A 24,523-nucleotide genomic window follows, 5' to 3' on the forward strand; every position below is an offset into this window, starting at 1 on the left:
CTGTACCTACATACTAACTTTTCCTGATTCATGTACCAGGACACGCAGATCCCTCTGTAACTCTGTTCTGCAATTTCTCTCTATTTAAATAATATGCTGTTTTTCCATCCTACCTGCCAAAGTGGACAAGTTCACATTTTCACACATTTTACTCCATCCACCAAATTTTTGCCCACTCACTTAACTGATCTGTGTCCCTTTGCAGGCTCCTGATGTCCTCTTCACAACTTACTCTCCTACCTATCTTTGTGTCATCAGCAAACTTAGCAACCATACAGTTGGTCCCTTCATCCAAGTCATTGATATAAATAGTAAATAGTTGACGCCCAGACACTAATCCCCGTGGCACCACAGTTATCACATCTTGCCAACCCGAAAACGGCTCATTAATGCCTACCCTCTGATTCCTGTTAGCTAACCAATCTTCTATCTGTGCTAATATGTTACCCCTTACACTATGAGCTCTTATTTAGTGTAGTAACCTTTGATGTGGCACCTTGTCAAATGCCTTCTGGAAATCTAAGTACAGGTTCCCTTTCATCCATGTTGCTTGTTACTTCCTCAAATAACTACAATAAATTAGTAAAACATGATTTCCCTTTCACAAAACCATGTTGACTCTACCTGATTGCATTGAGATTTTCTAAGTGCCCCTTCATAACCTCCTTAAGAATAGATTCCAGCAATTTCCACAAGACTGATGTTAAACTAAATGGCTTATAGTTTCTGCTTTCTGTCTCCCTCCTTTCTTGAATAGAGGAGTCACATTAACTATTTTAGAATCTGATGGGATCTTTCCTGAATCTAGGGAACATTGGAAAATTAAGACCAATGCACCTACTACCTCAGCAGCCTCTTCTTTTAAGACCCTAGGATGAAGTTCATCAGGGCCTGGGGACCTATCAGCTTTTAGTTCTAATAATTTTCTCAGTACCCTTTCCCTGTTTTCAGTTCCTCCCTCCCTTGCACCTCCTGATTCACAATTATTTTTGGGATGTTATTTAAATTCTCTCCAGTGAAGACAGGTGCAAAATATCTGTTCAATTCATCCATCATTTCCTTGTTTTCCATTATTAATTCCACATTCTCACTCTATATAGGGCCAATGCTCACTTTATTTACTATTTTTCTTTTTAAATACCTGTAGAAACTCTTACTATCTGTTTTTACAATTCTAGCTAGCTTTCTCTCATACTCTAATATCTCCCTCCTTATTAATCCTTTAGTCATTCTTTGCTGTTCTTTATATTCTGTCCAATCTTCTGACCTGCCAGCCATCTTTGCGCAATTATATGCTTTTTCCTTCAATTTGATACTATCTTTAACTTCTTAGGTAGGCGTAGATGGTGCGTCCTTCTCTTAAGAGTGCTCCTCTCTCACTGGAATGTAACTTTTGAGCATTTAGAAATATCTCCTTAAATGTCTGCCACTGCATCTCTACTGACCTATCCCTTAAACTAATTTCCCAGTTCACTTTAACCAGCCCTGTCTTCATGCCCTCATAACTGCCCTTACTTAAGTTTAAAGCACTAATCTTAGATCCACTCCTTTTTCCCTCAAACTGAATGTGAAATTTAATCATATTATGATCACTGCTACCTAGGGGCATCTTCACTACGAGGTCATTAATTAATCCCGTCTGATTGTACATTACTAGGTCTAACGTAGCCTGCTCTCTGTTCAGTACTAAAACGCGCTGCTCTAAGAAACTGTCCCAAAAACACTATGAACTCATTATCCAGGCTAACTTTGCCAATCTGATTTGTCCAATCTATTTGTAAGTTAAAATCACCCACGATTATCACCATACCTTTCTCACAAGCCCCCATTATTTCTTCCTATATGCCCCATTCTACAGTGTGGCTACTGTTAGGAGGGGGGGGGAGGCTATAAACCACCCGTACACGTGACTTCTTACCTTTACTATTTCTCAACTCTACCCAAATTGATTCTACCTCTTGATCTCCAGAACCAAGATCATCACTCTATATGATACCAATGTCATCCTTAATTAACAGAGACATCCCACCACCTTTTCCTAGCTTCCTGTCCTTCCTAAATGTCATGTGCCCTTGAATATTAAGGTCCAAGTCTTAGCCATTACAGGGACATGGCTGCAGGATGACAATCAGTTCATACATATTTATTTCTATGATTCTGTAGGAAAAAGGGTCTATTGCTTCCAAGTAAAATACCAGCCTACATATTTCTAATTCAAAAGATGAATAGACATTCAAAGCACCATATGCTTACAAAAAGGTTCTTACTTGCAAAATAATTTAGCAATTTGTCTTCTCTTCCAAATATTTCAGATGGCTTGATGATGATGGAATCTGGGAATTCTTCTCTCACAACCTTTTCTCCAACAGCCTGCCAGAAAAGATTCAGAACAAACGCATTTCCATTTTGCTCTGTGCACTTTGCTACTAATACATAGGGCTTTTAACTTTTGGAGGTCCCATGGAGGTTCTTACCTTTGTTCTTAGAAACTTTGAAATGCTCTTCATGTGAGCATTCAAGTGAGAAACATGGATTAATTTTTCAACTCCGGCTTCCCTGGATGCATGAGCAATATCCTGTGGAATTTTGACATGGACATCCTCAAACTTGAAGTTCCTAATAGAAAGAAAAGGATTTAACCACTGATCACAAAACAAAGAAAAACACTCTGGAAAAATGCAATATTTTTGGCAGTCAATGTCAAATACTCCCAAGTCTAGATGGAGAGTAATGTTCACCTATGGGGAGGAGCGGATATAAACAGAGTTTGTGGTGGAGGTGAAAGATGTCCAATATGCTCCAATGTTGGAGGCAATTTAGGTCATTTAAGATTGAAGGCCTGACAAGCAGTCTAACAACACAAGGCATGAAGGGGTCAAGGTGGTTGTGGTGAAGTAGAGTTGGGCATCATCAGCATCTGCAGGGAAGCTGACCCCATATTTGTAGTTAATGTAGTTAATAAGGGGAAGTCTTCTGCCTTCATGGGTAAATTGGTTATTAGAATTTTATTCTAAATGTAGTATCTGAAATTAAACATTAGAGATTGGAAACTCAGCATCCAGAGAAATTATGGGCACAATTTTGGTAATTTTGTCTTTGTGTGATGGTGTAAAATGGGTGATGGCCAATCGGCAGTCTGTATTATATATATCTCAATTTCAGGAGATGTGTGTCAACTGTGATTCAGTTGGTAGCACTCTCACCTCTGAGTTAAAATGTTGAGAGTTCAAGTCCCACTTCAAGACTTGAGCACAAAAATCGAGACTGACATTCCAACGTAGTACTGAGAGTGCTGCACTGCCGGAGATGATGTCTTTCAGGACCGATGCTCTGTCGGGCCTCTCAAGTGGGCATAAAAGATCCAATGGCATTCTTTTGAAGGGCACTCAGGCCAACATTTCTCCCTCAATCAACAAATTATCTGGCCATTATCACATTGCTGTTTGTGGAAACTCGCAATGTGTAAATTGGTTGCCGCTTTTCTTAGAACAGTACAATAATTGCGAAATGACTGCATTGGCTGTAAAGCACTTTGCGGTGCCTGTGATCGTGAAAGTTGATATACAAATGCAAGACCTTATTTTTCATTTCAATATGGTCCTGAAGGTCCCAGTTTAAAAACTGGTATCTGCAGAGTTGAGCAATATCATCAAAGGTTAGATATAAGCTGCTGTGATTTCTAGCAGGTCTTAAGTGTTCTTGTGAAACTACAGTCTAGTTCGAGTCAGTGCTTCAAAGAGGACAGATAACCGTAATACAAATCCCATTCCTACAGTAGCCAAGTAGGCCTCATTCTGAGCCTTTCACCCAATTAGCTAAAGGTTCCTCAGCCCAGAGACAACAAAAAAAAATCCTAATGTGTGGCAGCTGATCTACATTCAAAACAATGAATTCTATATAGCAAAATAAATAATTATTGTTCTTCCTTTGTTAAGCTGATGCTTACCCTGTTTCCCATTCCCGTCCAACAAGGTTAATAACAACATTGGAATGTTCCACAGCTCGTCTGGTGGAATCTTTATCTCTAGGATTCCAATCCTGATAATCAAATATAGAAGCACTTATCATATTAGAGGACAGATTAAAAATTCAGCCAGCCTTTGTAACATTAATGTCCAACATGCAACCTCCTATAGTTGGCAAGCCATCCTTCAACACCAAAGCAACTCAGTATATATGTTTACTTTTGGTACCTGGTGGTTTGCCCTATTTGAATTTCTTGGGGCTGGAGGCTTGGAAGCAGATACTTTAGTATTACTGCCTCTTTGTGGCTAAATCAGATTGGTCAATATCAGCAGCTTGAGATATGTAGAAATTATTGGGGATGTGGATTTAAACTTTACATGTGGTCATTGAAGCTTAGTAATATGCACCCATTCAGCCCACAAAAATAAAAGTTTGGACGCTCCTGTTCAACATGGTAGCCAGTTATTTCAACCAATTCCACAGATTGGAACATTTCCACCATGTGGATTGCATACATTTTCCATCCATTCAAGATAAAAGCAAAAAACTGCGGATGCTGGAAATCCAAAACAAAAACAAAAACAAAAATACCTGGAAAAACTCAGCAGGTCTGACAGCATCTGCGGAGAGGAACACAGTTAACATTTCGAGTCCGAATGACTCTTCATCAGAACTAAAGAAAAATAGAAGAGGTAAAATATAAGCTGGTTTAAGGGGGGGTGGGACAGGTAGAGCTGGATAGAGGGCCAGTGATAGGTGGAGATAGCCAAAAGATGTCATAGACAAAAGGACAAAGAGGTGTTGAAGGTGGTGATATTATCTAAGGAATGTGTTCATGGTGACATTAAGGGTAGAAAGCAGGATGAGCAAGGTACAGATAGCCCTAGTGGGGGTGGGGTGGGGGGGAAGGGATAGAAATAGGCTAAAAGGTAGAGATAAAACAATGGATGGAAATACATTTAAAAATAATGGAAATAGGTGGTAAAAGAAAAATATATATAAATTATTGGAAAAAGGGGGATCGGAAAGGGGGTGGGGATGGAGGAGAGAGTTCATGATCTAAAGTTGTTGAACTCAATATTCAGTCCGGAAGGCTGTAAAGTGCCTAGTCGGAAGATGAGGTACTGTTCCTCCAGTTTGTGTTGAGCTTCACTGGAACATTGCAGCAGGCCAAGGATGGATATGTGGGCATGAGAGCAGGGTGGTGTGTTGAAATGGCGACAGGGAGGTCTGGGTCATGCTTGCGGACAGGCCGAAGGTGTTCCACAAAGCGGTCATCCAGTCTGTGTTTGGTCTCTCCAATGTAGAGGAGACCGCATTGGGAGCAGCGAATGCAGTCGACTAAATTGAGAGAAGTGCAACTGAAGCGCTGCTTCACTTGAAAGAAGTGTTTCGGCCCTTGGACAGTGAGGAGGGGGGGGAAGTAAAGGGGCAGATGCTGCACCTTCTGCGGTTGCATGGGAAGGTGCCGTGGGAGGGGGTTGAAGTGTAGGGGGTGATGGAGGAGTGGACCAGGGTGTCCCGGAGGGAACGATCCCTGCGGAATGCCAACAGGGGGGTGAAGAGAAGATGTCTTTGGTGGTGGCATCATGCTGGAGTTGGCGGAAATGGCGAAGGATGATCCTTTGAATGCGGAGGCTGGTGGGGTGATAAGTGAGGACAAGGGGGACCCTATCATGGTTCTGGGAGGGAGAGGAAGGTGTGAGGGCAGATGCACGGGAGATGGGCCGGACGTGGTTGAGGGCCCTGTCAACCACCGTGAGTGGAAAACCTCAAACAAGACATGTCAGAGGAACTGTTTTTGAAAGTGGCATCATCAGAACAGATGCGATGGAGGCAAAGGAACTGAGAGAATGGGATGGGGTCCTTACAGGAAGTGGGGTGTGAGGAGCTGTAAGTCAAGGTAGCTGTGGGAGTCGGAAGGCTTGTAATGAATATTGATGGACAATCTATCACCAGAAATTGAGACAGAGAGGTCAAGGAAGGGAAGGGAAGTGTCAGAGATGAACCATGTGAAAGTGATGGAGGAGTGGAAATTGGAAGCAAAATTAATAAAATTTCCCAGGTCCAAGCGAGAGCATGAAGCAGCACCGAAGCAGTCATTGATGTACCGGAGAAAGAGTTGTGCGAGGGGGCCGGAGTAGGACTGGAACAAATGGTTCCATCCATTCGAGCCTGTTTTTACAATAGGACCAATTTACGACTCCTCAGTTCAATATCACTCTAATATACGTTAACCCTGGCTATGTTATGTTTAAAATGTTATCTTGCCAGTAGCTCTCAATAGGATGCAAAGTAATCTGAATCCAAAACACTGCCCCAATAGCTGGATAAATTACTGAAAATTTGATTGAAAGCTGCTTCTGTCAGTTGAGAGGATGGTTGACCCATTCACGCATTTCCACTTCTCCCAGTGTAACTCAGTAATTTTCCCTCCAACTGTACAGGGATGTGTCAGACAGTTGCGTACCCTTTACCAGGTCATTCGAATCTGGTAATTCAGCACAAAGAGAAACTGCACTATAAACTTGCCTCAATATCACAATCATATCTTTCACAAGTTTTCAAAAGTATCAGTTAAACATTTCAAATTTTCTTGCAAGAGTTTTTGAGACTCACTAGAAAGGTCAGCTGTCCCAGATCACCCATGGGTTTGAGATGATTAACGTCATATGTATCACAGCGATATGGGATCACTACCTGAGAGCCAATCCGCCCTAAAAACGAGAAAGATTTCTGTATTAAACAAAACTTTTACATTAAAATGCAGCCTTCTTGGTAACGCGTAGACTGAAAAGAGCATATGAATATCTGCAACAGGATTTCTTCAAACAAACATTATAATAATAATTTACTATTTGGTTTTTGAATATTCCCTAATAACTTGCAATGTGCTACTTCTAGTAAAATGTTTTTGGTCAACTAGAACTCTGGCACCTCCAAAAACCCATCTCATCATTGTCTTTAGAAGTTTCCAAACTGAAGAACTGATGCAGAATGTCTGTTTACCCAAAACAGCGTGTAACTGAAAACTATAAAAATGCTATAAAGACTCAATTTTTGGCCCACCGGTATGGGATGGATTTAATGTGGCATCAGGAACAGTAATAATTTTAAATGGGAAATTTCAATTCTCCTTCCACTCACCCAAAAGTCTTCTGGAAAGTTTACAGGTTTCATGTTTACTAGTTGATCATTTGTGGTATTGCACAAGTGAAGTCAAAACCAAGTCTAGTTTTTGGAGGAGGGATGGGTGGTAATACAAGGACAACAAGGAATACTATTGTGCCAATAAGTTGCAAAGCAGGGGGCCAGGGATTTAGGCTAGAATGTTTTGGATCAACTACTGTACTGCAAGATTAAATAAATTATAAATACTGGTCAATTCAAAGAAATTTGTAGTTGTATTGGTGATAACCTACATGATAGTCAATTTGGGACTACATGCAAACTCAAAACCCCATCACAACTACCACTTAGCAGGTGTGATGTGAAACATAGCATCACAATCATCTATCACAGTACCATCTGTGTAACACTTGCTGCAGACAATGTAAAGACTCACCTTTTATTTAATGTGTTAATGACAATTCTAAAATCATTCACAAAACCTGCTGCTAAATCTGCAAATCCAAGGTTCTTCTAACTTGTGAACTTAGGCACCAGAGAAATATGATCTTTTCAAAAAAAAGACTAGTTATTACTTTCTTTTATTACATTCAATAATTGGGTTAAGGTCTTTCAGGTCACAGAAGTATCTCTCTATTACCCTAACGTTGCCATCATAGTTAATCGTTCTAGAACACTGGCATCCTTTTATTATACAAACTCTCCCAATGCCTCTTCCATGAAGCCCAGCCCTTTAGTCATCATGACATCTATATTTTCTACAAGCTCTACAGTTACTTTGCTTGGTAGATCATTAAGAATGAGTAAATTTTAAAATTTACGCCTGGTTAATTTCCTTTGCTTACTTTCTTGGTATATTATGAAGCAATAATTTGGGTTTCACTAACCTATGCCATTTATTATTCCTCCATGGCATTCACCGCTTAATCATCTATCCTCCAGAACTTCTCCAGTCTTTCCTCATAGCTTACCCCCTTTACCCTGGGACCAGCCCTTTTCTCACACTTTCTAATGCAGGAGTATTGGTTGTGGTGCGTTAACGAAAAGCATTCTAATTATGACTTGTGCAGAGGATTATAAAGCCAGCATTTGCCAACAATTCTATTATCTTATTAAACAAATTCCTTCACCACATTATCTGAATATTGAAAGTGACCTAGAATAATTACTTTCATATCAGTAAGAATGGCTACTAGTTGTAAACAGAAGGCAGAGATTCTGACTGTGGGCAGCAATAAATTGTGCCAACGGCCATAGAGGGGCTTGGAAAAGTAGCATTTCATCTGTAGATTTTACTGTGAATGCCTCTCAAATATATAAGCACAATAAATGCAAATTTGTTTGAATTCAAACAGAAAACTGCCAAGATTTGTGATTCTGCAGGGAAAAGGGATGGTTTTTGCCAAGCCTAATAAGATGTACACAACAATAGTTAGTGGCCACAAAGAACTAGACTTTTGTCAAAAGAATTATCACAAAAAAGTGGCACTGGGCCTTTACAAAACATACAGAATCACAGGGAGAGAAAGACCAACATAATGCCCAATACTGAGTGGAAGTGGTGTTATATCTGGTCTTGGATGTTTGAACTATCATCCAAGCTCCAGATTTGACAAAACAGACAACTTCCACATGTCAACATACAGAGATACACTCAAAGGAAAGTCCACTTATTTCACTCACTTCTCTGCTTGAAAACATGGAAGCAGGGAATAAGAAACCATGTGCCCTATCCCTTTCATGAGCTAAATTGATATTTTCCAAGCACCACCTTGTTTACAGATTATTAACAGAAAAAAATGATCTGCATTTTTTGCTTTCAGCTGTGAACAAAGGACAGTCATTCACTATACTCTCATTTTAAACCTGCATGCATGTTCTTATGTATGTTTCCAGTAGGAAGGAGCTAAGACACCTACTTTCTCCCTTCTCCTGTAGACCCATTAATAAAAGGAGTTACCTTTCCTCCCACCTTGCTGTGTAAGATAGTGACTTTCAACTGTTCTTAAATGTGCATGGAGGCCATCCTGACTAATGATCCTACGATGAGCCAACGAATCCTCAGTGTATTAGTTGTGAATTCCAAACACCAGCCTATCTGGCTTCAATACGCATACATTCAATGCCTCTAGCTTCTTTTAAAAAAACTTCTGTGAACTCAGTGTTTAAAACATAACCCTTAAATATAACATGATCCTAAAAATCTTTAACTGAAGGATGATCAAAAATCCCAAAACACGACAAATGCCAAGGAGTTCAAAGGCTGCAATCAAATAAAATCTACAACATGTGTAGAGTGGAGAACAATGGGCTAAAGTACAGTCAATCATTCTCAGTAGTTCAATAATCAGAAGCTTAAGTCAGTAAGGACACACGCTGCTTATGCACCCACTTCCTGCATTGATTGCAGCTTATCATTCTATGTGAGGGTGGTGTTACAGGAAAGATTATACCACCCACCTCTGAGGTTATGCAATGGAGTTTGGAGATGTTTTAAACAGGAAATATTCATTTATTCAGAGTATCTTACACTATAGTGGCCTTTCCCCACCGCACCTTAGCCTTATCTCAATAATGTTCTTTCATGGCTTAAATTGTATAAAATGCTAAAAAAAATTGATATTTTCAATGCCCTGCTCACAACTCAGTTATTTGTAAATCTTTTCTCATGTTGTTGTGTGAAACTGATTTCACAGTGCAGTCTTAGTATTGCAGCATTCATTACCAGAACCCATATACCGTTTGAAAACAGTATTTTATTTCACAAAAGCTTAAGAAACTGAAGTAAAAACTAGTTTAGAAAAATATATTCACAATCCCTATTGTAAGTCAATATTGATATATGTACTGGATCTTACCAAGCCTGTTGACCACATATCGTCCAACAAATCCAGATGCTCCAAAAACTGTAGCCACAATCCCACTAAAAGATGAACGTCCACCTTTACCTCTAGGAATGAGAGAATGGTGAACCTTCCTTTTCTGAATCAAAATGGACACGGCCGAGGCCAAACCAGGTGAAACGGACCCTGAAAGACAACACAAGTAGTGAAGGTTATCGACATATGGTATGCACAGGTAATAATTCATCTTTATAAGAAATATTGTCTACAAGCCAATTTTACATATTCAAATGGAAAATCGTTTTATATAAGGATTAGCAAAACCGTTGCTACCTGTATCTGATGAAAAAAATTACAGTATAGTAAACATTCTTAAAAATATTTTATAAGGGTGAACAAATAGTATAAACTTATTTTTGAGCTGTCACATTGGATAGCAGTTCAACTTTCATAAAGGCCACAACATTGAGTTCATGTCAAATTATATATAATACATCCACCAAGCAATATTTCCCATCAGATGCAGTTACTCAGTTCTCATCCAAATGAAATTAGTAGCCTTGTAGAATGAAGGAAACTACTGGAATAATGTTAAAAAACTCAAGATATCACTGCATCAGCTTGATTCAAGAGGAAAAAGGAATTCTAACGCTATATTTTCTTGAAAGATAATGAAACTTTGGGACAACTTGAAACATTTCAGAATGCAACTGGATAACAATCCAAATCTCAATGCAATTAATTCATGTACTGATTTTAACAGGTCTGATTCATTAATTGGGTCAACAAAAGTTGCTAACCTGACTTCCTAATGCATTTTCATTAACTCTGGTTTCTAATCATTGCATGATCCTTCTCTGATTGCTCTTTTCTTTCCTAAATATCTCTCTCTATCTCTGACAGTGAGCTTTCAATAGAACATTTAGCAGAAATCCACAATCTCCCGCATTTACTTGATTTATTTGCATCATATCTGATCTGGTGATTTTTCATAGAGTTGGTGAAACACCCTCATCTATTGTTCAGACTCGAGCATCTTTGTCCCATCTCTGACACTCCCCTCAACTGATGAATCAGTACTCCTCTATGTTGAACACCACTTGGAGGAAGCACTGGAGGTGGCAAGGGTGAAAAATGTACTCTGGGTGGGGGACTTCAATTTCCATCACCAAGAGTGGCTCAGTAGCACCATTACAGACCAAGCTGGCCGAGTCCTAAAGGACATAGCTGCTATGCTGGGTCTGCAGCAAGTGGTGAGAACACCAACACGAGGGAAAACATATTTGACCTCATCCTCACCAACCTGCCTGCCGCAGCTGCATCTTTCTATGACAGTATAGGTAAGAGTGACAACCACACAGTTCTTGTGGTGACGAAGGCCCGTCTTCACATTGAGGATACCCTCTACAGTGTTGTGTGGCACTACCAGTGTTAAATGGGATAGATTTCAAACAGATCTACTGAATCAAGACTGGGCAACCACGAGGCACTGTGGGCCATTAGCAGCAGCAGAATTGTACTTAACCACAATCTGTAACCTCATGACCCGGCATATCCCACACTCTACCATTACTACCAAGCCAGGGGATCAACCCTGGTTCAATGGAGAGTACAGGAGGGCCATGCCAGGAGCAGCACGAGGCATACCTGAAAATGAGGTGTCAACCTAGTGAAGCTACAAGACAAGACTATTTGCATGCCAAACAGCATAAGCAGCAAGTGATGGATAGAACTAAGCGATCCCACAACCAATGGATCAAATCTAAGCTCTGCAGTCTTGCCACATCCAGTTGCGAATGGTGATGGACAATTAAACAATCCACTGGAGGAGGAGGCTCCACAAATATCCCCATCCTCAATGATGGGGAACCCAGCACATCAGTGCAAAAGATAAGACTGAGGCATTCGCAACAATCTTCAGCCAGAAGTGCCGAGTGGATGATCCATCTCGGCTTCCTCTGGAGGTCCCCGGCACCACAGATGCCAGTCTTCAGCCAATTGGATTCACTCCACGTGATATGAAGAAATGGCTGAAGGCACTGAATTTTTTTTTGCATTCATGGGATGTAGGCTTCGCTGGCTGGGCCAGCATCTATTGCCCATCGCTAGATGCCCTTGAGAAGGTGGTGGTGAGCTGCCTTCTTGAAACACTGCAGCCCATCTGGTGTAGGTACACCCACAGTGCTGTTAGGAAGGGTTCCAGGATAGTGATCCAGCGACAGTTAAGGAACGGTGATATATTTCCAAGTCGGGATGTTGAGTGACTTGAAGGGGAATTTCCAGGTGGTGGTGTTCCCATCTATCTGCTACCCTTGTCCTTCCAGGTGGTAGTGGTCATGGGTTTGAAAGGTGCTGTCTAAAGAGCCTTGGTGAATTCCTGCAGTGCATCATGTAGATGGTACACACTGCTGCTCCTGTGCATCGGTGATGAGGGGAGTGAACGTTTGTTGATGTGCTGCCAATCAAGCAGACTGCTTTGTCCTGGACAGTGTCCAGCTTCTTCAGTGGTGTAGGAGCTGCCCTCATCCAGGCAAGTGGGGAGTATTCCATCATATTCCTGACTTGTGCCTTGTAGATCGTGGACAGGCTTTGGGGAGCCAGGAGGCGAGTTACACGTCGCACGATTCTTAGCTTCTGACCTGCGCTTGTAGCCACAGTATTTATTTGGCTGGTCCAGTTCAGTTTCTGGTCAATAGTAACCCCCAGGATGTTGATAGTGGGGGATTTAGTGATGGTAATGTCATTGAACATCAAGGGGAAATGGCTGGATTCTCTCTTGTTGCAGATGGTCATTGCCTGACACTAGTGTGGCTCAAGTGTTACTTGCCACTTGTCAGCCCAAGCCTGGGTATTGACCAGGTCTTGCTGCATTTGGACATGGCCTGTTTCAGTATCTGAGGAGTCGCAAATGGTGCTGAACATTTTGCAATCATCAGCAAACATCCCCACTTCTGACCTTATGATGGAAGGAAGGTCATTGATGAAGATGGTTGGGCCTAGAACAGAATGTTGTCAGGGCTCATTGCAAAGGCAATCCCAGTACAGCTACAACACTGGCATCTACCTGGCAACTTGGAAAATTGCCCAGGTATGTCCTGTACACAAAAAGCAGGACAAATCCAACCCAGCCCAACCTGCTTCAGCTGCTTCATCAATGACCTTCCTTCCATCATAAGGTCAGAAGGGGGGGGATGTCATTGATCATTGCACAATGTTCCGTACCATTCATGACTCCTCAGATACTGAAGCAGTCCATGTCCAAATGGCATTACCATCGCTACATCCCCCACTATTAACACCTTGGGGTTACCATTGACCAGAAACTGAACTGGACTAGCCATATAAATACAAGAGCAGGTCAGAGGCTAGGATTCCTGCAGCAAGTAACTCACCTCCTGACTTCCCAAAGGCTATCCACAATCTACAAGGCACAAGTCAGGAGTGCGATGGAATACTCTCCACTTGCCTGGATGAGTGCAGTTCCAACAACATTCAAGAAACTTGACACCATTCAAGACAAAGCAGCCCACTGGATTGGCGCCCCATCCACAAACACTGACACACAGTGGCAGCAGTGTGTACCATCTACAAGATGCACTGCAGAAACTCACTGAGTCTCCTTAGACAGCATCTTCCAAGCCCACAACCACTATGATCTAGAACGACAAGGGCAGCAGACAGATAGGAACATCACCACCTGGAAGTTCCCCTCCAAACCACTCACCATCTTGACTTGGAAATATATCGCCGTTCCTCCACTGTCACTGGGTCAAAATCCTGGAACTCTCTCCCTGACAGCACTGTGGATGTACCTACACCACATGGTCTGCAGCAGTTCAAGAAGGCAGCTCACCACTTCTTTTTCAAGGGCAATTAGGGATAGGCAATAAATGCTGGCTTAGCCAGCAACAGCCACATCCCATGAATGAATAATAAAAGAAATTCTCTCTACCACTTATGAAGAAAAAAGTTCCCCTAATGCATTCCTTCTACTGCATAGGCCACTACCCCCAGATTGTCATCAAGCATTTCCTCAAATATACAGAACTGTGGCAAATACACAATTATCTGAGCCCCAAATATTCTTTCCATTAGACAGTATTTTGCACATGTTCACCAATTTATTTGGCTGCTTTTGCTGGTCTCATGGCAGTATCCTCTATATGGAACAGCTCAAATGCAGACTGCATGATCATTTTAGTCAACATCGCTATCCTGTTCCCTCTGTGCCTCACCACTTCAATCCTATTAAAAGTTGCCAAAATCAGTGTTAATATTGATTATGTTGACAGCACAGTAACACGAGGGAAGACTTCTGTATCTACCTTAGAATCTGTCTAAGAAGCATCTCAAAGTGCTTTACAAACAATGAATATGTGTAAGCCATTTTACATAGCAAGATCTCACAAACAGAATGAGATGAATGTCTTTGGTGGTGCAGGTTTAGGGAAAATTGCTGATCAACATATAAGAAAAAATTGTTGCAAAATGGGAATCTGCACATCAGCCTAAAGCCCGGAGTGACAGTTGATTTATCATTCCTTCAGGTCCTTAATTGGGGCTCAAACCCAAAATGTTCTAAAACAGAAGGAACTGTGCTACTAAATCACACCAGAAATAGATGATTTGCATCACTACCATATTTTGCTAACCTTTTAAACTCATTTTCTCTTTGATCTTTTAAATAAAAAAGTATGCTTGTTAAAAGGCCTAGACTTTTAGTTAACATAAACACCGTGTGCATATATAGGCGAGAGCACCCAGAGTCCAGGGAGCGGGGGAAATCGACCCCGGATGAGATACAGTTTCGGATTTGGCTCTGATATCAGGCGGGAACCAAATCCAGCGAAATAAAGCCAGGCCCGAGTGAGACCGGGGACCGGGACTGACCTGACATTGGGAGGACATGGGCCCGCACCCCACCACTTAACACCGCCGCCATCTTGCATCAGCTGACACCAAACACCCAATCACCGAACGAGGCTCCACGATGTCAACAGTGAGCTTCAGGGGGAGGAGTCAATATGCACCAATAGCGTCAATGCACAGTGAATCTTGCTGTCCAATAAGATCAATGCACCATAAACCCCACTGTCCAATAGGGTCAGTGCATCATAAATACCGCTGTCCAATAGGATCAATGCACCATAAATTCCATTGTCCAATAGGGTAAACGGACCATAAACTCCAAGATAAAAGCAGAATACTCCAGATGCTGGAAATCTGAAACAAAAACATAAAATGCTGGAAAAACTCAGCAGGTCTAACGGTATCTGTGGAGAGAGAAAAAAAAGTTAACGTTTCGAGTCCATTTAACTCTTCAGACTGCATGAACCCCATTATCCAATAGGGTCAGTGCATCATAAACACCGCTACCCAATCGGGTCAGTGCGTCACAAACCCCACTGTTCAATAGGGTCAACGGACCATAAACCCCGTTGTCCAATAGAGTCAGTGAACTATAAACCCTGCTGTCCAATAGGGTCAGAGCACCATTAACCTTGCTGCCCAATAGAAGCACAGCACCATAAAGCCCGCTGCCCAGTTGGATCAGTGCATCATCAACCCCACTGTCCAATAGGGTCAGAGCATCATACTATTATCCACCAATAGCATATGCACCATGAACGCCGTTGTCCAACAGGGTCAATGCAACATATGCCTGTGTCAATAGTACAGAATCATTTAACATTCGACCCTTACACAACTTGAAAATGTGACAAAAGCAAAATACCGTGGATGCTGGAAATCTGAAACAAGAACAGAAAATGCTGGAAAAACTTAGCAGCATCTGTGGAGAGCGAAAGTATGACCTCCGGCCTTTCCTAATCTATTCTGTTGAAATAATTTGTCCACATAAATTAGAGTCATAGAGTTATACAGCACAGAAACAGGCCCTTCGGCCCATTGTGTCTGTGCCAGCCATCAAGCACCTATCCTAATCCCATTTTCCAGCACTTGGCCCATTGCCCTGTATGCTATGGCGCTTCAAGTGCTCATCTAAATATTTCTTAAATGTGAGGGTTCCTACCTCTACCACCTTCTCAGGCAGTGTGTTCCCGATTCCAACCACCCTCTGGGTGAAAAAGATTTTTCTTCAAATCCCCTCTAAACCTCCTGCCCCTTACATTAAATCTATGCCCCCTGGTTATTGACACCTTCGCTAAGGGGAAAAGTTTCTTCCTATCTACCCTATCTATGCCCCTCATATTTTTGTATACCTCTATCAGGTCCCCCTTCAGCCTTCTCTGCTCTAAGGAAAACAACACTAGCCTATCCACTCTCTCTTCATAGCTGAAACGCTGCAGCCCAGGCAAAATCCTTGTGAATCTCCTCTGCACCCTTTCCAGTGCAATCACATCCTTCCTATGGTGTGGTGACCCAGAACTGCACACAGTACTCCAGCTGTGGCCTAATGTTTTATACAGCTCCAACATAACTACCCTTGACTCTAATCCATTCATTAGTGGATATTACACTATAACTAGCTCCTTGAAAGAAAGTGATAAATGGTCATAATCTGTATGTTTATCTATTACTTCGCAATTATCCTTTATAAATACAACATTATTTTATTCTTGTATACTTTCTAAGTGCAGGATTAAAGTGGTCTAAATTATCTCTTTCCAAACAACTCTATTCCAATTGTTGTACAGCTCCAGCTCATTAAATACCCATAAAAATAATTGTTGAGCTTCCTGAATTTGTAAAACTATTAGCTCCATTGAAAGGTAACTGTTAAACTCACAAAATATACATTTTAATATAGCTCAGTTTCGCCCTCAAACTAAAATATCTAGGGTAAGAGTAGGAAAGACCTAAAAGTATGCAATGTTGACAGAAGGTTGGATCAATAGAGTTTATACAGGCAAAGAGTGACTTTTTAGCAACCTCTTCACCACTTGCCAGCAGATCAGCAAATTATGTGGCAATGAAAATATCAAAGCACAGAGATTTGATGCTGACCTAGGAATCCTGATGGAGCAGATGATGAAATGACAGTAATGACTTTTGCCTAGGCAAGTAAGAAACCAATGAGAGGAGTTGAAAATGCTATAAGGGAGCGAGGTGGCAGACACTCTGAGGGCTGGCCAGGTCTGCAAACTAATTCCAGAAAAGGTTTAATGAACATACAAGGTAAGAGAACTGCTGCTTCACCCATTTTTAAAATTTATTCTTTCATGGAATGTGGGTATGACTGGCAAGGCCAGCATTTGTTGCCCATCCCTAATTGTCCTTGAACTGAGTGCCTTGCTAGGCCCTTTTGAAGGAGTGTTAAGCATCAGCCACATTGCTCTGGATCTAGAGTCACAAGTAGGCTAGGCCAGACCAGATAATGGCAGAAGGTTTCCTTCCCTAAAGGACATTACTGAACTAGATGTGTTTTTATAACAATCAATGATCATTTCATGGTCACCATTACAGAGACTAGCTTTCAATTTCAGATGTTTTTATTCATTGAATTCAAATGCTACCATGGTGGGATTTGAATCTACACCTACAGAGAATTTGCTTCAGCATTTGGATTACTAGTCTAGTGACATTACCACTAAGCCACCATCTCCTCTTCACTCTGGTGCTATAGGATATCTTGCATTATTCACCCCAATATCTCAAATGGCATGAAAAAGCATCAGGCACAAGTATACTATGAGCTAAAGGATGTCCACTGTCACCTGGAATCTGTGTTTGGAACTCCCCTCACAAGACTTTTGTCAAATTTAGTTTTTAAAAACTCTATCCTCATATGTTATCAGCTCCTTCAAATATTTTCCTCCCTGTTATAACATCTGTCTGGGGGCATCTGGAAGATATCCTTCAGATGTTTGGCTTCACTGAATGTAATTATTCTTGTTCAAGAAAGAAATGTCAAACAATACCCAGGAGAGGTAGATCACCCAAGGGATATATGGCATAAGTCAGCTCATTCCTTCCAAGGAGCAAACATTGGAAATATAGGAAAGGCATTTTGTATTGGTTGTGCAGGACAAAAAAAGCTATGCCTGTATCAGTTAGGTGAGTGTGAGTGGAGTGTTGCCAGTCCCTGATGTGAATCTCATGGGTGCTGCTCTAAAAAGAAGAATGTTTGATGAGAGTTATACCTATGTGGAAACATTAAAGTCCTCCTGGGATGAGTAGCAGATGACCAGCAAAATTATGGACTCTACCCTGGTATGGACCAACATTGACCAATCATTTCCCTCCTCATAAAGATCAATGGAGCATATGGCACCTTGATTACACTCTATAACTGCCTCTCTCCTCATCCCATTCCTCCACCCCACCTTCCCCCCACCCCAACCACCCCCCCACAACCCCCATCCCAACCACAATAATGGCTAAGGACAGTTGGTGCTTCCTCTTCAGAAGGACAAATTGCAGTCTTTGAAACCATGGGGGATCGACTTGAGAAGTTACTATATTTAGATCTCCAGGCTATATTTAGATCTGCAGACAATAAAAGCTGTTTTACCATAGACATTGTCATTCAGAATCCTGTATGAATTATTAAAATAGTCCTTGCCTGATCAGTGGTTACCCTGATTTGTGATGCTGAGGTCAGAAATGTCTTGGAAGAATGGTGTTACTGGAGAACAATGAGGCTTGTGATTTTCTCACCGTGAATTAATGTGAAACTGAATGGAATTTGCTAGATGGGGGGGTGAGAAAGTATCAATTTTGTAGTGGGGTTCAGGGGAATCTTTCATCTCTTAAAGATTGTCAAGTCACAATAGTAAACAATGAGGAGCCTTCTCTGGTATCTCTGTCAGCTCATCCTTGAAGTACTCCTGCTATTTCCATTCCTAGCTTCCCTTCTCTTTTAATGTTGTGCAGAGTGGTGCAAATCACAATAATCTTGAAGACCCCCAGGATTGTGCTGGGGGATGTTGTCTGATCAGTCCTAGTGGATGAGCTATTTCAGAAGTTTGCTTAATGTGAAGATATCAGTTACATCGTAATCATTGTAATTTTGTCCCAATAGTGCTGATGGATGATGTAGTGATCATGAATTAGGGAATCATTCAGTAGTCCTGGTCCCCCAGCCAACTCCTGACTATCCGTTTGTCATCTTGTAATAAGGGCATTATGTGAGCTGCCAGGGAATCTGATCCTCACATGCATTATCTTGTGTAGTGATGACACTCCAGGAAGTGGGGAGAAATAGCCCTGCTACACAGACTTACATCAGTTCTCCAGAGGCAAGGAGCACTGCAGGCCGGGGAATCAACTTCGTCTGCGTAGCACCACTGCACAAATGTGTTTCTCCACGATGCTGTACAATAATGGATTAAAATCCCTTGTGATTGCATGTAAGGGACACACATCTTTGCAGTGGCACATATGTGCCATCAATTGTCTTCTGTATTTTTGGAAATCTAGCCATATGAAAGAAGCATAGTGCTCATGTCTGCTTCTCCTGAGCTTCACTGGTAAGATGAACTGGTTTACTTTGATGAATCAGTGACTTGTTTAATGTACCGATGTACTTCAACTGATGCTGGCAATGTTGCCAGTGGCCCCCATAGAAGATCCTGGGGCTTAGAAATTCATGGCCTTGGTGACCTTTTCTGCATTTGTTGGCATCATGCAGTGTGGTTGGAGTTTATCCAGCAGCAGATCAGAAACTTCTGGATTACGCCTTGTTGAACTGGAACCAGTGAAGATATTGCTCCACTTTGAATTGTAAATAAAATTCTCCGTAATGAATATATTTTGCCCACAGGGTAACAGTGTATCGGTGCCCTTCTCCTTTGGGGATGTCTCATGTACCTGTATTCCTTAATGGCATCCTACTCATCATTCTCCTCCTCCTCCTCCTCTTCCTTAAAACAACATATAAATAAGGATATACTGTAGTGGCTTTTCATTCTGTTACACTGCATGGTTCCCTCCCTGAACTCTAAGATATCGTAAAACTTGGGCTAGCGCCTCAATCCCTCAGCAGAAACAGTTTTCGTTAAAGCAAAATGAAGTGTTCAACAAAAGCCTTTTCTCTGATTCAGTAATTTAAGAATGTTTAAATGGCATTTTAAAAGCTATTTCCGGACCCTCAGCACCCAATTTAAATAGGTCCACAGGCAGCACCTGACCCATGACTGATGGAAATGCAGGGTGGCATCACTGAAGAAACACTTGCATGGCATTTAAACAAGAATATCCCCCCTAAAATGCAGCATTTCATGCACCTATCCAAACTTGGATGGGCAAAATACAAGCAGTGCAATTGGGACGATGACCAGATTCAATCATAGTCTATTCTTCACTTATGTTGTGCCCTTAAAATGGGTGCATTAGGAAAGCAAGGGTTCGGAGACTTAGCCCCTTTTAAGTAAGTCTGAAAATGAAGAAAAGCATGTGCAAGAACATTTAGAGACACAAAACTATCAAAACCCCTTATTTCAAGTACACAATGAAACTAATAGTACAGAATCATTGTGGTAGAGCTGTTGCCAGAACTGTCGGAGTATAGCCAGCAGGGGTCAGTGCACTCTCAGCATACAGTATCAAAGTACAATTGTGAAATAGTCAAATGTGAGGCCCAATTTTAACTCCTGACAAAGAGTCTTGCATGCAGGTGATGAGGCTTTTGGCAAAACGCCCAGCCCTCCACAATGTGTGGCCCAGATTTTACCTCATTTGCATAGGCATTTTATCAAGCGGATGTTTATGGGCAGCAGTTGACAACCAACAAGGACCCAAAAGAAGGATCCCCATACTTCAGTGTATGGTCAGGAGGGCTACCGGACTGGGGGAGTGGGAGGGAAATCCAGAAAAGGGGAGGTCCAAGGTTTCTTTCTGGGGGCTGGAAAAACACCCCTGTTCTTCTTAGCCCATATAAGACTAAATTAAAAATACCTTACTGGGCCTTTTCCAGCCCTGGCTCTTGTTCGGTTACTAGCTCCATTAGCTTCCCCACACAGGCCTCCAGTTAAGGTAGCGGTCAGGCCCACTTTGCATATTTAAGGAAAGATGTTGTTGCCTTTCGATGGCTATCCCACTTGCCTTTGCAGAAGAGCAATTTCAGATTGCAACCCATTGGAAGGGCACGTGTAGGTAAGTTGCACCAACTATTTTAATTGCTGGCATGCCCAGTTTCAACTGAATGGGCAGGGTAAAAATCAGCCGTTAGGTAACAAGCATTGACAAATATTGTCAATGATTCAACTCATCAGTATCAATTGATACTGATTCCAACTATCAGTTTTTCAATCCATGTCAACGTTTCATGATAAAAATCAACTATTTTCACCAGAGTCTAGGCAGGAGATTGGGGAACAGGATGCTCTACTGGGGCACAGGCATGGGAGTGAAGGCTGAGGAGATTGGAGCATAGGTGGGGGAGAGAAGGAGATTAGGGATTGGAGTTGGCGAGGGGGCCCAACATTTTGGGGTGCAGAAGTAGTAATGTGGTAAATGCAGGTAGTGCCAAAGGAAGGGAAGCAATGGGGTGAGAGAAATCTGGGCACTTTACTGTTGGTAACAGGTGAAAGATAGTTTCCACAGGTGGGCAAATGGGGAAACCATAGAGAAATCTCACTGTAAGAAGCAAAGGAGAAGAAACATTTTTGAACTGAGCATTATTCACCATGTTGCAATTAAAACAATAACTAGGACATCATTTAAAATGCATGGGGTAAATATTTGAAAAAAAGAAATATAAAGAGATCGGGGGGGAATGGAATTAAAGGAGAAAGTATTCAGACTGGGTAGCATGGTGGCACAGTGATTAGCGCTGCTGCCTCACAGCTCCAGAGGCCTGGGTTTGATGTTAACCTTGGGTGTCTGTTTGTGTGGAGTTTGCACATTCTCCCCATGTCTGTGTGGGTTTCTGCCGGGTGCTCCAGTTTTCTCCCACCATCTAAAGACATGTTGGTTAGGTGGATTGGCTATGGTAACGTGTCCCCCAGTGTGTGTGTGTGAGTGTGTGCCCTGTGTTGGCATCCTGTCCTGGGTGTACCTTGCCTAGTGCCCATTGCCTGTCAGGATAGGCTGCGACCCTGAATTGGATGAAGTGGTTCTGGGAAAGTGAGTATTAGGACTGACACAATCACAAGGGCTGAAAGGCCTACAGTGCTGTAATTTCTGTCATTCTATGAAAAATATTAGTGTTCACTGCAATTTCAGTGAGTTACTGTTGTGGCTGATGGAATCAAAATTCCTCCTAACTCTGGTTTCCTCCCTATCTAACCGTCCTCCCTCCATCTTTCCCTACCAGAAAATTTTGACATCGATTTTGCATTCAAAATGATCAGTACATTATTTGACATCAAAAGGTGTAATTTGGAACAGGTTTTGATCACAGAAACAGTGTCCATGTATCATCAAAAGCGCTCAACTAGTCATCTTTTAACATCATGATCCTCCTACTTCAGGAAGAGTGAAGAAGCACATGACAGGAGCAGCACCAGGAATACTTAAAATGAGGTGTCAACCTGCTGCAGCTCCAACATAGGACTACTTGCATGCCAAACAGTGTAAGCAGCAAGCGATAGACGGAATTAAGTGATCCCACAATCAACAGATCAGATCTAAGCTCTGCAGCTCTGCTACATCCAGTCGTGAATGGCAGTGGACAATTAAACAACTCACTGGAGGAGGAGGTTCCACAAACATCCCCATCCTCAATGAGGGGGAGCCCAGCACATCAGTGCAAAAGATAAGGCTGAAATATTCACAACAATCTTCAGCCAGAAGTGCTGAGTGGATGATCCATCTTGGCCTCCTCTGGAGGTCCCCAGCATCACAGATATCAGTCTTCAACCAATTGGATTTACTTCATGTGATATCAAGAAACGGCTGAAGGCACCGGATACTGCAAAGGCAATGAGCCCTGACAATATTCCAGCAATAGTATTGAAGACTTGTGCCCCAGAACTTGCTGCATCCCTAGCCAAGCTGCTCCAGTACAGCTACAAAACTAGCATCTACCAAACAATGTGGAAAATTGCTAAGGTATGTTCTGTACACAAAAAGTAGGACAAATCCAACCCGGCCAACTACCGCCCCATCAGCCTACTCTCCATCATCAGTAAAGTGATGGAAGGGGTCATCAACAGTGCCATCTTGCTTAGTAATAACCTGCTCACTGGTGCTCAGTTTGGGTTCCGCCAGGGCCACACAGCTCCTGACCTCATTACAACCTTTGTTCAAACATGGACAAAAGAGCTGAACTCCAGAGGTGAGGTGAGAGTGACTGCCCCTGTCATCAAGACAGCATTTGACCAAGTGTGGCATCAACGAGCCCTAGCAAAACTGGAGTCAATGTAAATCAGGCGGAAACTCTCCACTGGTTGGAGTCATACCTAGCACAAAGGAAGATGGTCGTGGTTGTTAGAGGTCAATCATCTCAGTTCCAGGATATCACTGGAGTGTCCCAGGCCCAACCATCTTCAGCATCTTCATCAATGACCTTCCTTCCATCATAAGTTCAGAAGTGGGGATGTTCGCTGATGATTACACAATGTTCAGCACCATTCACGCCTCCTCAAATACTGAAGCAGTCCATGTCCAAATGCAGCGAGGCCAGGACAATATCCAGGCTTGGGCTGACAAATAGCAATTAACCTGCGTGCCACATAAGTGTCAGGCAATGACCATCTCCAACAAGAGAGAATCTAACCATCACCCCTTGGCATTCAACGGCATTACCACTGCGGAATCCCCCACTACCAACTACCATGGATTGGCCATATAAATACTGTGGCTATACGAGCAGGTCAGAGGCTAGGAATCCTGCGGTGTGTAATTCACCTCCTGACTCCCCAAAGCCTGTCCACCATCTATCAGGCACAAGTCAGGAGTATGACGGAATAGTCTCCGCTTGCCTGGATGAGTGCAGCTCCAACACCACTCATGAAGCTTCCATCCAGGAAAAAGCAGCCCATTTGATTGGCATCCCATCCACAAACATTCACTCCCTCCACCACCAACACACAGTGGCAGCAGTGTGTACCAGCTACAAGATACACTGCAGGAACTCAACAAGTCTCCTTGGACAGCACCTTCCAAACCCATGACCACTACCATCTAGAACGACAAGGGCAGCAGACAGATGGGAACACCACCACCTGGAAGTTCCTCTCCAAGCCACTCACCATCCTGACTTGGAAATATATTGCCGTTCCTTCACTGTTGCTGAGTCAAAATCCTGGAGCTCCCTTTCTAACTACACTGTGGATGTACCCACACCACATGGCCTGCAGCGGTTCAAGAAGGCAGCTCACCGCCACCTTCTCAAGGGCAATTAGGGATGGGCAATAAATGCTGGCCCAGCCAGCGACGCCCACATCGCATGAATGAATAAAAAATAGTATTACTTCACATAAATACCATGTTTATCCTCATGAGCCAATTAAAATCCAGTACACATTTCAACACATGCAAATGAATCTCCATTGAAATTTTGTTGCTTCTGCAATTCTTGCAATTTTCTGCACGAAAAAAATTTAAAAATGAGACAATGAATATGCCCCACAAATGGATTTTCATTAAGAGAACATATCCAATCATGAGAAGAGACTGTATAAAATAAAGGTTAGCGGGTGCAGGAGCGAGGAGGGTGTAGACTGGGCATGAAAGTCAGC

The 24,523-nt window shown here is 42.3% G+C and overlaps 1 protein-coding gene across 1 annotated transcript in view; it reads right to left on the reverse strand.

Moving 5' to 3' along the window:
* The window catches only part of ndufa9a (NADH:ubiquinone oxidoreductase subunit A9a), a 29,988-nt gene extending 15,045 nt beyond the window's left edge, over positions 1-14,943 (reverse strand). The window contains exons 1-6 of the mRNA XM_078553389.1: positions 14,829-14,943; positions 9,954-10,124; positions 6,586-6,683; positions 3,947-4,038; positions 2,475-2,616; positions 2,268-2,370 (exon numbers count right to left, since the gene is read on the reverse strand). Of these exons, the coding sequence (XP_078409515.1) occupies positions 2,268-2,370; positions 2,475-2,616; positions 3,947-4,038; positions 6,586-6,683; positions 9,954-10,124; positions 14,829-14,880 (658 nt within the window). The 5' untranslated portion in view covers positions 14,881-14,943. The remainder of the gene's footprint in view (positions 1-2,267; positions 2,371-2,474; positions 2,617-3,946; positions 4,039-6,585; positions 6,684-9,953; positions 10,125-14,828) is intronic.
* Positions 14,944-24,523: the final 9,580 nt, after the last annotated feature.

This window comes from Cetorhinus maximus, chromosome 12 (assembly GCF_964194155.1).
Source record: "Cetorhinus maximus chromosome 12, sCetMax3.hap1.1, whole genome shotgun sequence".
In the NCBI taxonomy this organism is placed as follows: domain Eukaryota; kingdom Metazoa; phylum Chordata; class Chondrichthyes; order Lamniformes; family Cetorhinidae; genus Cetorhinus; species Cetorhinus maximus.